At 40.6% G+C, this 14,916-nt stretch overlaps 1 protein-coding gene across 2 annotated transcripts in view; it reads left to right on the forward strand.

The window, feature by feature from the left end:
* Positions 1-14,916, forward strand: part of LOC128492596 (tropomodulin-2-like) — a 28,411-nt gene that overhangs the window by 5,408 nt on the left and 8,087 nt on the right. The window contains exons 2-4 of one of the 2 annotated variants that reach the window (XM_053465195.1): positions 5,088-5,251; positions 9,132-9,288; positions 14,080-14,202. In XM_053465195.1, the coding sequence (XP_053321170.1) occupies positions 5,126-5,251; positions 9,132-9,288; positions 14,080-14,202 (406 nt within the window). In that variant the 5' untranslated portion in view covers positions 5,088-5,125. Of the gene's footprint in view, positions 1-5,087; positions 5,252-8,598; positions 8,729-9,131; positions 9,289-14,079; positions 14,203-14,916 lie in introns of those variants that run through there. The other variant, XM_053465197.1, reaches the window with a different exon arrangement.

Raw genomic sequence — 14,916 nt, forward strand, 5'->3', positions numbered from 1 at the left:
CCTGCTTGGGCTGACATTGTAATTTTCACTGGTGGGGGTCATGCAAAATGAAAGAACATTTACATAAAATGTACTGCTTGTGCCTTTGGTGGAATTGGATGCTGAGAAATATAAATCCGAATAATTTAAAATGGAATGTTAAATAAGTCCAATAATATAGATGGTTTCACTGGGAGTTTTATGGTTATCTCAGATGTTTTTGTTATGTGTGATGAGTTATTTAGGATACGTGATATCACATAAATCAGCTCTTCCCACTAAGTCACAGTGCGTTACCTACCTAGCAAACAACTCTCTAATGTGCTATGGCGTCTTCTTCTCGACAATACTGAACCAGTTAGTCAGGTGGTGTCAAGTACGTCCTTCGCATCCAAAGCAATATTGGGGTTTTTTTTCACGTTTTTGTGTAACTTGGAGATACAGAAAGCTCATTCGATAAGCATGTAATAGCCAACCACGTGACGCTCAAGGGCTGTTTACAACTTTACCAACAGAAACAGAATTGTCTTCCCCAAGTAGCAAACACAAAGAGCTTACTTAAAACATGGAAGTGACATTGCTGCGGCCCCTCTTCTACACAGCGTGTGTTCTGTTTATTCCAAGCATTAGAGCAGATTCTAGTAACATCCCAGTCACGTGTAAAAGTGATAATTCTTATAGTTGGTATAGTCACATAGCTCTTCCACAGCCTCTTTTTGTGTTATCTGTAATTGCAATATTATGTTGATCAATGATACTTATTTCGTGCTCATGGAAACTGTTCTAAAGTTTAATATGCAGGACTGAGAGAGACCCATGCAGTTCTGATGCCACTCCATCTGCGGATCTGCACAGAAACCTTTGAGTCTTCACTTTCAGTAGAGCTGAATAAGATTGGATAGATTGATAATTTCAGTGAAAGCCCTGCTTTGTTTTTCATAAGGTCTCCCGTTCTACTTTGATTAACGAAACCAGAGAGTGTCCAATAAAACCCAATAAAAGAAAGAGAATTAAAATGAAGAAAAAGTTTTTCCACGCCAATTAGCCCGTTGTGTGGTTGGGGTCTTGGACATCATCTATTTATCTTGTGAGTAATCATCCTTTAGGTGCATAGTTAGGAACCTGGATTTGTATGACCACTGTAGTGTTTAATTGAAATAGCAGCTAGTGTAGTTATAGAATATTTTTCTACTGACATTTCAAGATGGTCAGACCCATAAGTGTGTTCCTGGCCCCCTGGGCTGATGTCACATCCAATTCCTGAAGCAGAAAGAAGCTCGTGTAGACACGGGGGCAATGCCACCAGACAGCTCAAGTGTGCCCCTGACCTTGCAGCACCTGGAGCAGTTCATGCCTCATGGAAGTTATAGCCCTGGTTGCTTTGACGACTTGTTTTCTGCATCTAACACTGTACAGAACAGTAAGTTCAGAGATTTTGTTGAAAATCTCTATATTAAACATGATGGACTATTGAGATGGTCATTTTACATAAAAAGAATGACAAAATGACTCATACAATTGTGGTTCTGTTCCAAAAATAATGTTTTATTTGGAAAGTTGATTTATTTTAATACTGGCTCAATCTATGCACTAGTTGTGTAATTTTTTGGCTTTAACCCCTCTGAATAAATGCATTATTACTATATTATTATTATTATTATTAGTAATACAATTCAAAGTACATTGTTTGCAGATATAATTAATTTAAGCTGGACAAAACTATATAACATTTAAAATGTGTAATTAATCTCTATCATTTTTTGGCTGGAAGGTTGGGAAGTGTAGAAGGTGGCTTAGATGCAACATGAAACTGACCTTAACTAGCTCTATCGCCTGTTATGGTTATCTGTCACTAGCTATAGCTGTACTTTTCAGAAAGGTAATTGTAGTCCGGACATAATACCCAGGGAATACAGCAGGTACTGTCCTCTCCAAATGTGTGCTATGGCAAAAGAGCCCTGCGCGGGACTGCTTTTTGAATCCCGCTCCCGCCCACTCCCGCTGTTTTGAATCCCGCTCCCGCAATGTGGGTGTTCCGCTCCCGCCCGCTCCCGCCACATTTGTGGCCAATCACGCCCACCTCCTTACTTGATTTCCCGCGCAGTCCCGCAAGGCTGCCCTCGAGTTGTTCCCTCACTGCGTCTCTTCTCTTGTTCCGCCCAGGAACAAGGCGGAGTCACAGGAAGTGATGTCACATCACGTGACTGCGCCTTGTTCATGGGTGGAGCAAGATAGGAGACACTGTAATGGAGCAGCGAGAAGGCATCCTTGCGGGACTGCGCGGGATTACCGGGACCCGCAGGTACAGTGCCTGACCGCCCGCTCCCGCCCGCAGCCCCAGAAAGACCGCCCGCGCTTGCAAGTTTTTTGCGCCCAATGCAGTCCTCTAGTGTGATGCATAATAAATAACTAGCGTATGTGCCCATCTCTCTCCCCTTCCAACCACCCTCCTCTCTCCCTTGCTCCCCATCTCTCTCATGTTTCTCTCTCTCTCATGTCCTTTCTCACCTTCTTTCACACTCTCTCCCTCCCTTTGTTCTTCTCATGCCCCTCTTTCTCCTGTCCCTCCACATTTTTCTCCCACCCTGTGCCTGTCTGTGTCCACTGTTCAGTCCATTAGATAGTCTTTGTATGCCACAACGGAAAGGGACCAATCAGTGAGCAGCATGTGCACTTTGGCCCAGTGCGACAAACAATTCCCACAGTGACAATTATATATGTTCAATACTGGTATGGATATTTCCAGTGACCCACACTCACCCATTGCCTGTGTAGAGGATTAGTAAAAAGGTATAGATTTCTAGGACCACTGGCACATTAACTTCACTGGTCCGTGGTCCGTGTTTTGGCCTGCTTTAATATTTTTTTTAAGTAAATCTCAGTTTATAAAGCACCAATAAAAACAGACAGTGTGGTATACATGTACAAGCATGACACAATGCAAACTACACAAATCGTGTAAAGAGTACATAGCAAAGTGTACGAAGGTGGCAAAAATAGTCGGTCAGCAGTGGAGAGACGACATCGGGACAATCACACGGAAAGACCATGTATCAAAGAAAAGATCCATAGCGTACAGCATCGCCATGCCATAAACTGAGATAAAACAGAGGCACATGAGGCCCGTATAACGAACGAAAACAAAATAAGGAAAAGAAAACCAAAGGCGAGGATCGCGGAAACCAGTCCGGTGGAGCACTGTCAGAAAACCTGTAGAGAGAAGACACTCACAACCCCCGTGGAGGGACCACAGGGCAAGGGGCATTGCAACAATCATGGGTAGCAACTGGCCGGCTAAACCGTCCCAGAAGAATTAGTCAGCAGGGCAGGAAAGATAGAGGAGGTTATGAGGGACTGCCATGGAAGCCATTTCAACTCATGTTTATAATCTAAGCCCCTGGATGACACAACTAGCCCCTCCATCTGGTGGATGAAACCAACCCGTGCCAACCAGGCAGAAACGGGCGGAGTTTCAGCCTTCCTCCAAAACCGGGGTATAACCACCTTGGCAGCATTAAACAGTTGCATGGTAAGAGAGCGTTTATAGGAGCCAACAGGGGCATCATGAATATGGAGAAGGACACAGGCCGGATCGAAGGAGAAACCAGGGGGCTCTATATGGCGTATCACACGGAGAACGATGGACCAATACGGCTTAACTAATGAACAATCCCACCAAATGTGTCGAAAGGTACCCCTGTCCAAGCCGCACCTCCAGCACAAGGGAGATACGTGAGCCGCGAAAAGATGGATTGCAACGGGGACCCTATACCAGCGCGTAAGAAGTTTATAGGCAGACTCCTGGAGCCTACTGGAGATGGAGCAACTATGCGTGAGGGCAATAGCACAGTCCCATGGCCTGCTTTAATATTTAACAAAACCAGAGAGTGTCCAATAAAACCCAAATACCCTGAAAGAACATTAAAATTAAGAAAAAGTTTTTCAACGCCAATTAGCCCGTTGTGTGGTTGGGGTCTTGGACATCATCTATTTATCTGAGTAATCATCCTTTAGGTGCATAGTAGAAAGTACTGCACCAGGATTTGGGAACCTTGCCTGTGAGCGGCAGTATTGGTGGGCTTATGGGGGCCCTGCTCATGAGCTTACAATCTATCATTGCCCTAGAAAAGCAATCCATCAAAAGTAAAAAGTACTAAATATTCATGATGCACTAAAAAGCAATCTGTCCAACATAGGAAGCCATAACAATAATCATCCATTTACTGTGCCCTTTCTATTCTTTCCGCTCCAGCAGATGAATCGTATAATTGTACCACAGCAACTCAGTGAATCCGGGAATTTGTAATAGTTATGGAATTCTGGCTAGTACCTTTGTTACAATATAATTTTGTTACGTTTATCAGAAAGAGGATTCAGATTAACCTTTTTTTTGTAAGCTCTTTTCCATGCAGGAGATATGTTGGGCTGAACATCTCTCCTTGTATATGATGTACCGCCAGATATTGCTGGCTTGGCTAATGCTGTAAGCGGGGGTCTATTGAGACCCCTGTGTGCATGTACAGAAAGCACTACCATTGATTTCAACGGGAGCATTTTTCAGCCACTGATTCAATGCATGTGTAGCTGAAGTTTCTCCCTATATATTTTTTTTATATATATTTAATGAATTCATATTAAAATTATTATAATATATATGCATTCTTTTTTTAAGTGGATCATCCCTTTAAAGTATTTAATGGCTTTTATCAGTACATACGCCATGCGTTTAGATAGGTAGAGTGGCCTTCAAACAATATTTTCTGTAAGTTTTGTTTAATTATTGTTTAAACAAAAAAGCATTGGTATTTTATGTATCATTATCTATTGTAAAGGTTCTAATGGATCCTGATACTAGATATGTTTGTATATAGAATGTGTTGCATTTTGCTCTCCCTGGTGAACAGAGCTAATTCTTTTTGGGAAACACTATTTGTGATATCGCAGGGTTGCATAATGCCCAAATGATACTTATTTTACATCACTTTCTTTCTGTATTATTTATTTGTTTGGCATAGTAGAGAACAGTTGAACGGCACCTTTAATGTAGGACATACGTTGTGTTAGTTACTCTTTTCTAATTAGTATCATTTGCTTCTTGACTTTAACAGGGGCAAAGGTAAAGCCAGAAACTCAAGATTTCTAAACCATGTCTCTGCCATTTCGAAAGGACTTTGATAAGTACAAGAATATAAATGAGGATGAAATTCTAAGCAAACTATCAGAAGATGAGCTGAAACAGCTGGAGACCGTCCTTGAAGAACTTGATCCGGAAGTAAGTGCAGTGATATCATTTAGATACTATAGACTTGGTGTGGAAGAAGTGTAATAATGTATGATAATGATGGTCGATTGCACATGGTGTGTCAACTGCTATTTACAAGTAAGGCTCTGTGCCGACAGTGTTCACGATGGATGTAGCTGCTGGCATTATGAGGATATAGCAGTGTGATGCTAGTAATGCACTTTTACTAAAGACCATAAGAGCAATGACCTTGAGGCAAACCAATGAACTTGTATGAACAGCAACGCCAGTGGATTTGTTGTCTGGATTTTGAGTGAACATTCATCTTTAAAGTATCACTATATAAAAAAAGCTTTTCTGAAAGCCACAGTCACTCTTTCATCGTAAGCAATGATCTGTTTATAGCCAGCGTCTAATTTTCACTAAGATCGATAGACTGGAACTTAATTATAAGGTAGTTCCCGAGCCACAGTTGGCGTCTTTCCTGCATTAAAAGGCACACGGCACATGAGGTCATATACTGGCGCTCCATGTCTTAAGGGCACACATCGCCTTCTAATGCAGTCTATGGAGGCTGTGCTGAGCCGGTAGAGCCTCCATAGTGTAAATGGGCCAGTTGGGGAGATCAAATATCTGTAACCAGCCCATTGAGTAGCGGGAAAACAGGGGGCCTGATCATCCAGTAGGACCACCATCCCCAGTTTTGCAGCAGGGGGAATGCTGCCACCCTAGACCTGCCGCCCTGGGCCTACTCTGCCTAGGACATATCACTGCCTCTACCTCAAATGTCAGGCGTGGGTTTATCTCATCAGATGGACCATACCTTCTGAAAGGTCAAACAAACATTTTAGCTTCTGTTAAAAAAAATTAAAAAGCGATCCTGTTGATTTTAAAATGATCAATTTCCTGCCACTGATCAGTGGAGCAAAAGGACAGACCATTGTGAAGGCTGCAGCTTCTCCCTAAGGTAAGTGTTTTTATTTCTTATTGGCAGAGTTAAATAATGCATATTAAAGTAATTACAAAGTACTTTAATATTCATTCTATTTTGGGAGGCTGTCGGCCCCCAAAGTCTCCACTGTACTGACCTGCAGCATATCAGCTCTCTTTGTTAACCCCTTAAGGACAATGGGCGGTCCCAAAACCCATTGAAAACAATGCATTTTGTGGCTTTGTCATTAAGGGGTTAAAGAACGTGTTGTTTCATCTTCTTATTTAATATACCTATATAATACTAATATATATATATAACATATGAGATCTCAGTTAATCTTATGACTATACAACTGACATTTCCTTAACTCCTTCTGTCCAGTAGAGTTGTTTCTATAATCTGTGTTGTGCTTTGGTTCTCTGCCACTGCAGCTGCAGCCGGACACCATGGGTCAGTAACTAGATGAGTCTGAATGTATTTGGCAGCTCCTGCAGATGGTTCCAGTTTGGGGCATTATAGAGCTAACTGCAGGAGAATTAAAGTTCACTTCATAATTGAACTGTGTACCAATCAAACGAGAGACATAGGTCATAGCATCAACGGTGCAGCTAGTACAAGACCAAATTGAATTAGAGCCCCATAGTCATTATGGGCTCGTTTGTCCAAGTTTTCTTGTGAAGCCAGTTGTACCAACTTGGGGTGCAGTTCAGATATTTACCAACTGCCAAGGGGAAGGACCAAAAAAATATCACAATGCATTTAAAAAGCACTTAATAAAGACTGCCCAGCCTCTCCTCCGCATAAGAATTTGGCAATATAAGAGGAAAAACAAAAGTGGTAAACATTGTGTGTCATGGTAGGCAACAGAGTTAAACACATTAGGGTTAAGTTAGGTATCCTTAGTACCCCCTGATCCCCTCTCCCCTTAATACATAAAGTGTAAGGGATTTTAGATTGGGTTAGAAATCTCACCTACCTCCTATAATGTGTTAAATCCAAAAAATACTGAGTAATTCAGATTTTTATACAAAAAAAAAAGTTATTTAAATGTCAGATTGACAGCTGGAAGAATAACCTGTGATATCGATACTCTTCCCAAAGAGTTAATTACACCATCGTACTAATTCAGAACAGTCATGTTACTTACAATGGCTTAATTATGTAGTTTTCTTTTTAGATTTCCTTCGCTTTTTTAATACTCTCTCCTGCACGCTGGCAGCAAAACTTCCCCCAGAAGCCAATAGCAACAAAGAAAAAGTCTTTACTAACTGCTAAGTCACCTTAAGTGGGAACAAATGACTATTCCCACATAACTTCAAATTAAACACATGTGTTTGTGCTGAAGTTTCCATTCAGACAGATCAATTAATAACTTCACAGGCACCAGTGTGATTCAACCCAATAAAGAATCGACATAGTTTTATAATGACTGTTTCGTTGCCACAGTTTGTCAGTGTTAATATCACAAAAAATGTAAACACGCTTTAATTATCTAAAAATACTTAGGCAGTAATGAGTTTATATTCTGCTAAGGACTCCTGCTGCAACCAGCACTTTAAATGAGTTAAAGGGACATTCAGTCAGTCAGTGTCCTCGAAACGATAAATGCAGATGAAAGTATTTTGTAACTACTTTCCTCTTCCCTACCACTCACTGTTATTGTGCTCAGTTTTGGGGCTCTTTGTCTTTTATAGCTTGTGATATAGTCTAGATTACCGCAATACTCGCCCTTATACCACTCCAGTCCATTCTGATCACCTCTGCCAGTCTAATCTTCTTATCCCATAGCTCTTCACATCTGCTGGCCCACTCCAGAAACCATCCATTCTCCCCTTTTCTTCGTGACCTTGTCAACCCCTCAATTTATCTTCATCCAAGTGATCTCTCTATCTCATCCCCAAAACCTCCAATGAGACTGTAAACTCACAAGAGCAGGACCATTTCATTCATCTATATAGTACCAGCTAGATATATAGTGCTGTTGCAACAGGTTACAGTGAAAGTAAATAAGACAATTTAAATAGTGTTAACAAACGTTAAAGATACTGGTACAGAAGGAGAAAAGGACCATGCTGGTGCGGTCTTCTTGGGGGTTGAAGGGGAATAGAAACAGTGGGCAAGGACTGCTTGGATGAGGAGTCCTTGCCCACTGTTGGTGAGGGAAATGGTTTCTTTGGCATGCTGGTTGAGGAGGGGTGTTGGTATGCTTCTTGGAATAGCTGGGGATTTACTGAGCATTGGAAATTAGAATAAGAGCGAGAAAGTCTGATGGAATGGGGTAGGGAATTCCACAGAGGCAGTACAGCATGTGTGAAATCCTGAGTACGGGAGTGGGAGCAGGTGATAACAATAGAAGAGAGAGATGCAAGTCCTTGGAGGAACACAGAGGGGGTTGGAAGCATATTTGCATTTGAGAGCAGAGATATGGAGGGGTGCAGTTGTTGAGGGCTGTATAGGTCATTTTTTAAAATGTAATTCTGTAGTGTACAGGGAGTCAATGAAGTGATTGACACAGTGGGGCAGCAGATGAAGAACGGTGGAAAAGGAAAATGAGTCTGGCAGCAGTGGTCAGGGTAGATTGTAGCGATGCAAGGCAGGAGAAGGGGAGACCAGTAAGTGGGAAGTTGCGATAATCCAGACATGATATGGACTAATATTTCAGTTGTTTCTTGTGTGAGGAAACAACAGATTCGTGAGACGTTGGTCAGGTAAATGGGGCAGGAGTAAGTGTGAGCGACTGGATGTTAAGGATGAAAGAGAGAGCAGAGTCAAGTTTGACAGAAAGTCAGCAAATTCAGTCCATTGGGTGAATGGTGAACTTGTCAGTAATAGACATGTCAGGAATTGTGGACAAAAGGGATTGTGATAGAATTATGAAATATGCTGGTACTTTATACATAAATGCAAAGTAATCTTAATTTGTCTTGGCAAACCCTAACTTATTGTGCAAGTTCACAGCTGTCTCATCATTTTCAGAATGCTCTGCTGCCGGCTGGTTTGCGACAGAAGGATCAAACAACTAAGGAAGCATCTGGAACATTTGACCGAGAACACCTCCTGGCTTATTTACAGAAAGAAGCATTGGAGCATCAAGATAGAGAAGACTGCGTTCCTTTTACTGGAGAGAAGAAAGGTAAGAAAAGAATCCTCCAGAGCTTCTACTATGAGTTATATAATTACACGATTCCCCGGCAGCAAAAACAAATGCAGACCTGCTTCTATGTCTGTTCTTGATACCTTCCGAAGAGTGGCACAAAAAAAGGGGGTTTAGTGCTTAATTTGTGATTGCACCCCTCTACAAGTTTCTGCATGGCAGTAGGAGAGGGGCATGGACCAATCCCTCCAGGTTATCTCAGAGACAACAAGTAGCAGCCCTAAAAACCTCACATTAAATGATTAGTTTAATGCCACCCAAAGTTGATGTACAGTAGAAAAATGAAGTCTTTCTGCGCTGGCTAAGTACAAGCAGTGATGCCTGGTGCACCGAAGGGAAGGGTGCTCCTTGTTGTTTTGGAACTCGATTAGTAATGAAGGTCAGCACTGTTGTGCTGTGAGTTTATTTATTCAATTCAGTGGTTAGATTTGCTTGTTTGTGCTTGACTTTGGTGAATTACACAGAACATGTGTTTTTTATTATAATGGAAGAGAAGACATAATGTTTCCCATCTGATACATTAGCAGAAAAAAAGCTGTTTGGCCATCATTCAAATATTTGTATGGTTGTTGGCTATAATGTTTTTTTGCTACGCCTACTATACTGCTTGCCAAACTGCCATGAGGGCTTCCACTTTTATTTTGCCAAAGTCACACACCATAGGCATACCAAAACATGTGGTTCTGAGACATCCTGGACGAAATAAGCTATCTTGCTGGCCCATTTGCATTTCAAACAGGATTGTGGCTGGAAATATACCTAGGGGACAAATTCTTTGGAAAAACAATAAACCATCTTAGAAGTGTATGGAGTTTAGGAGACCCGTAGGGCTGGTGGACAATGTGGTCCTCTGTGTAAGAAGTGGGTCCAGACTTAATACAAGGAGGGGAGATGGGGCTTTTATTTGGATCTAGTTGCCATATCCCCTTTAATACCTGGAAAAGAACCAGGCACAGCCAGCCTCTTGTTTTAAGTTTTTCACTGAGGCTCTCTGATACAAAAAGATGCAAGAGGTGGACAGGAGAATGTGGGACTTAAATAACCTGCCCCCCCCTCCCAATAGGGTCCATCTTTACACAGAACCACCCGCTTTTTAAAAGCAACGTCTATAAACACGCTGGCTTAGAAAACGATACCACAATCCAGTATACTATATAAAAACAAAATAATCTCTTTTTCAATGACCAGGAAATGGCTAAAAAAGTATACAAACTTTCAAAGTAGTTCAAACTGTATTCTAAACTGCTTATCGCTTCACAAAACTTTTCAGCTGTTTTTAAATAGATTTATTATTATCTGAGTCCAAATAACAGCTTTTGTATCTATAAAAATGGCACAATCTCCCTGCTAAATTTAGAAAATGTATCGCGTAACGGAAGTTCTGCTAAAAATAAACTCATTAAAAACATATCCCGCGTGGCAGTGTATACGCTTTCCATGCAACCGGACATCGCTGCATAAGACAGCAAGAAGAAAGAACGAGCAACAAATAAAATGAGGTGGAGTAGTATTGGCCGCTAGGTAATGATCAAAAAGAATATAAGGAAGACTAGTGGATAGCAAGACATACCCGGAAAGCCATTATATGTGCATGCTAGAAGAGCGGTATATAATATGCCAAATGAGTAAAACCCATTTTAATGCAAAAGAGAAGTGGCAGAACTAACAGGCATAATTTAAAGTTACAGAGGTAAAGGCTGAGGGCTAATCTATTTTACAAAAAGGGTAGTTGATACTTGGAAAGACTTCCAGTGAAAGTGGTACAGGCAAACATGGTAGATGAAATCAAGAAAAGAGACCAGATGGGCTACTTGGTTCTTTTCGGTCACTGCTATCTATATATCTATTTAGCAAGGAATAAATAAATGTCTGATCGTATTAATAGGGATCAGTAATTCCTATTGCACAAATAAACATGATTTCTTGTGAATGCTTTGCTCAGTTACTCTTTGTTGATAAAATTCTGATCCATACACACAACTAACCAGGGATGCCATTAGCTCCTTTAATGCTTTGGATGCAAAGTGGCAGCAGCCCTTAACCAGTGTGAGGGATTAATGCCGGAACACCGACCTTGGTCACGATTAGGGCAGAACCAGCCAGAAGTAGATAACTAAACTTTGAGTTATTCCTCCCCTTTATTACAAACTGGTAAGAGGGAGAGTCCTTCTATGTGATCTAAATCCATGTGTTCCTCAAAGGCTTTCCCATTTATGCCATCTCAGTAAAGTAAAACATCCTTACATTACATCTAAGACTCTGACCCTCTAGTTTTAGGCCTCTTGTCCTAACATTTCTGCTCCTTTTAAATATACCGGTAATTCCCGTTGGTGCTTTGTAAATTCCTTTACGATAGAAATGTTTCCGTCACAACACTCATGCTTCTCTCCTTCAGGCTACGTGAGCTCCTGTCTCCTTTCCTGATCATCGTAGGTTGTTACAAGGACTAGTGAGGAGAATCGAGTGATATTCTGTATTTCTTACTCTGAGTCTGTTCATTTTTTAAATGCATCGGCAGATAAATACCCTTTGCCTATTCGTGACACATTCGGCATGTATCTCTCTTACTATCCCAGCAATTTGCCACAAATAATGGTCATAATGCGTACATGTGCTTGTACCGACAGTGGTGGGATCTCATCCCAATGACCCAATTTCAGATGTTGATTGCATACTTCTGAGTATCAAAGACAGCAGACTTCCTATGGACAGCCATCACCATCCACCTGTGTTCGCAATAAAGGGCAGATCAACAAAACAGGATGTTTTATATGTTAACAAAATTGGTACATTAAGTGAATTCTTAGAAACCAGATCTTCCTGAGAAAATAGAACATTGAATGTGTGCGACACTAGATGCCACTCAACTACAGCAAACGCTTTCCTATTATTTCTATTTTATATAGATCATAACACAATGTCGGATAGACAGATACATAAACCGCTCTGGAGCCACGTGAATGCTCGCTAATGTTCATTTTATAACATAATGGATCACAGAACCACCCTCCAAACATCATTAATAGTCTAGGACCTATAGATGTCCCTACTTGTTAAAAAAGATCTCCGTATCCTGCATAAGCTGTGAGTGAAGGTCTGGTTGGAGAGATCTGGCCATAGACCCAGGGGCTCTCAGTGACTGTTTATCTCTTGTTCAGAACAAACAAAACAACAGCGGTACTGGACTGTTACAGATTTCAGTGTGAATAACCCGAAACATTCTCTGGAGCAGATCTGGTTTGTGTCCAGCTCTAGGACACATACTCATTTAATTACTATGACATCATTTCCAAAGCTGATTGCAATATATCTGTTTCTGTTGGTATCTGTCATGTCTTTAAAGCAGTTTGTTTTGAAGAAAAAAAATCCGAAAACGTTTTTGTTTATCGATAGATATTTTGACATACTTGTGGTTTTTCGTGATACATTTTAACCTATTTGGCAGGTCTCCAACCTTTCTTTCAACAAGAGCAATTTATCATCAATGATGGATTACGAGCTAATATGAAAAGGGAACGTGGCTTTATATATATATATATATATATATATATACCCACCTCAACTTATGCTTCTGTACTTTACTCCCCTAACTTGACATATAACATTTGTAGACATATAGAAATTGTATTTGTGTTGTTCATCATCTATGTCATCATCATGACCTCATATGCAACTTAATTATTGTCAGATGGTAATATCATAAAAAATAATAAAAATATCCACATCTTTTAATTTTTTGGTTTGTTTTAATGCCAGTACACCGTCATGATTCATTTACATTCCCTGCAGGAATGTTTGATGGTGATGGGCAAGCTGGCCCAACAGGAAGGCCATGGACCTGTTATATAAATCATCATTATGACAACATTGTATAGGTGTACCAAAAGATAGGAACTTTGCAGATGTGAGTGTTTCATCCAAAATATTTAGATGTATTTATATATATATATATATATATACTCCTACTACAGAGCATACTATCAACACACTGTATAATCTTCCAAGCACAAAATTATTATTATTATTTTTTAGTAAAAAAGCTAAAATGTTTATCTTTATTCTTTTTTTCCGTGGTAAAAGAGCCAGAAAGTTTGACTTGCAATCCTTGGCTTCACACAGCTCAGAACCCCGCCTGTTCTGCACAACGCAACTTAAAACTGGAGCTGAATTACATGAATTGGTGCCCAAAATAGCTGATTGTTATTCGGTGCAGAGTCTGCACCCAAAACTGGCTGTAAGCATTGGCCTGTGTGCTCTCCTGTGATTCATTTATCTTTGGTTCACTCTGTGAAAAGATCCCAAAACTAACACATAAAAGGGTGTGTGTAGTTTTCATCCACAGATAGAATGGGATTTCTGTTGGATTTCAGCAGCACTCGCTATTTTAAAGTCATACATCCCATTAGTACAGTCACTTTTTTTTTGAGTAGCTGTCCCACTACGACAATTAAGTTAGTAATATAAGTAGGATATAGCTAGTGCATTGGATAACTATTTAGACTTACAGAAACAAAAGATAAGAAGCACCCTGCTCGAGCAAGGTGACAATCTAGACAAGATATACTATTCCAACAGTTTATTGTGAGAAACCATGAACCTTTGAGCCCTATTAGAAATGTCACAAGCTGATTCTATTCTTTAACCCCTTAATGACAAAGCCCTTACATGTACGGGCTCAAAATACATTGTTTTCAATGGGTTTAGGGACCGCCCATTGTCCTTAAGGGGTTAAAAGTTGGTACTATTAAGACGTCTCTTGCTGTCACGCAGGTAAAGTGTTTGTTCCCAAGTGCATGCCTTCAGAGCGCCAGCCCGAGGAGAAGGTGACTCTGGAACCAGAACTGGAAGAAGCTCTTGCCAGCGCTACAGACACTGAGCTTAGTGATCTCGCAAGTAAGTAGAGATTTGCTATATTTATCACTGTTATCGATGCATATGTAGCCCGCAATCTATTTTGGCTTTTACTTTCTTTTTTTTCTTGTCTTATTTTGTTATTCGTGGGCAGCTTGTACCAAAAAAGGACAACAAGGTCTACCGAGCATACTTATGCTGTACCGTGAACAAAATTTCACTGGATGAGTTAGTGTGCTGGCTGGGAATCCTTCAAGATATTGGATACTTGAAGTTTGTGCTGCCGTACATTATCAGTTACTCCATTTTTATGTACCATGTAAACCGCAAGCTCTTGTACCAAATGCAGCTGGCTATTAAACTAGATATGCAAGGGAAACCAAATGAAATACACAGACATACATCTCTTCCGAGAAATATATATTTTTTAGCTACAGCAGCCCACCGTTACTATTATATAATGTAATTTGATACAATCAACAGATATTTCCGCACAACGAAACAAGTGCTTGTAGTATGAAAATGTTTTATGTCAGTTATTTCGGAGGCTTGCGAGAAGGGCACTCTTACCTAATGTATCGGTTTGTCTTAGTCTGCCAGTTCCAGTTTCCTCATACCCCTTTAATATATATATTATAAGACGAGCTGTAGTGCAGGGCAGTGCTGTAGGAAACACATGCATATGGGGGTGGGGATTCTGCATTTAGAAAAGGGGCAACAGGAAAATGTAAAGGGGCCACCAGCTATCATATGCAT

Source organism: Spea bombifrons, chromosome 4 (genome assembly GCF_027358695.1).
Source record: "Spea bombifrons isolate aSpeBom1 chromosome 4, aSpeBom1.2.pri, whole genome shotgun sequence".
In the NCBI taxonomy this organism is placed as follows: Eukaryota; Metazoa; Chordata; class Amphibia; order Anura; family Pelobatidae; genus Spea; species Spea bombifrons.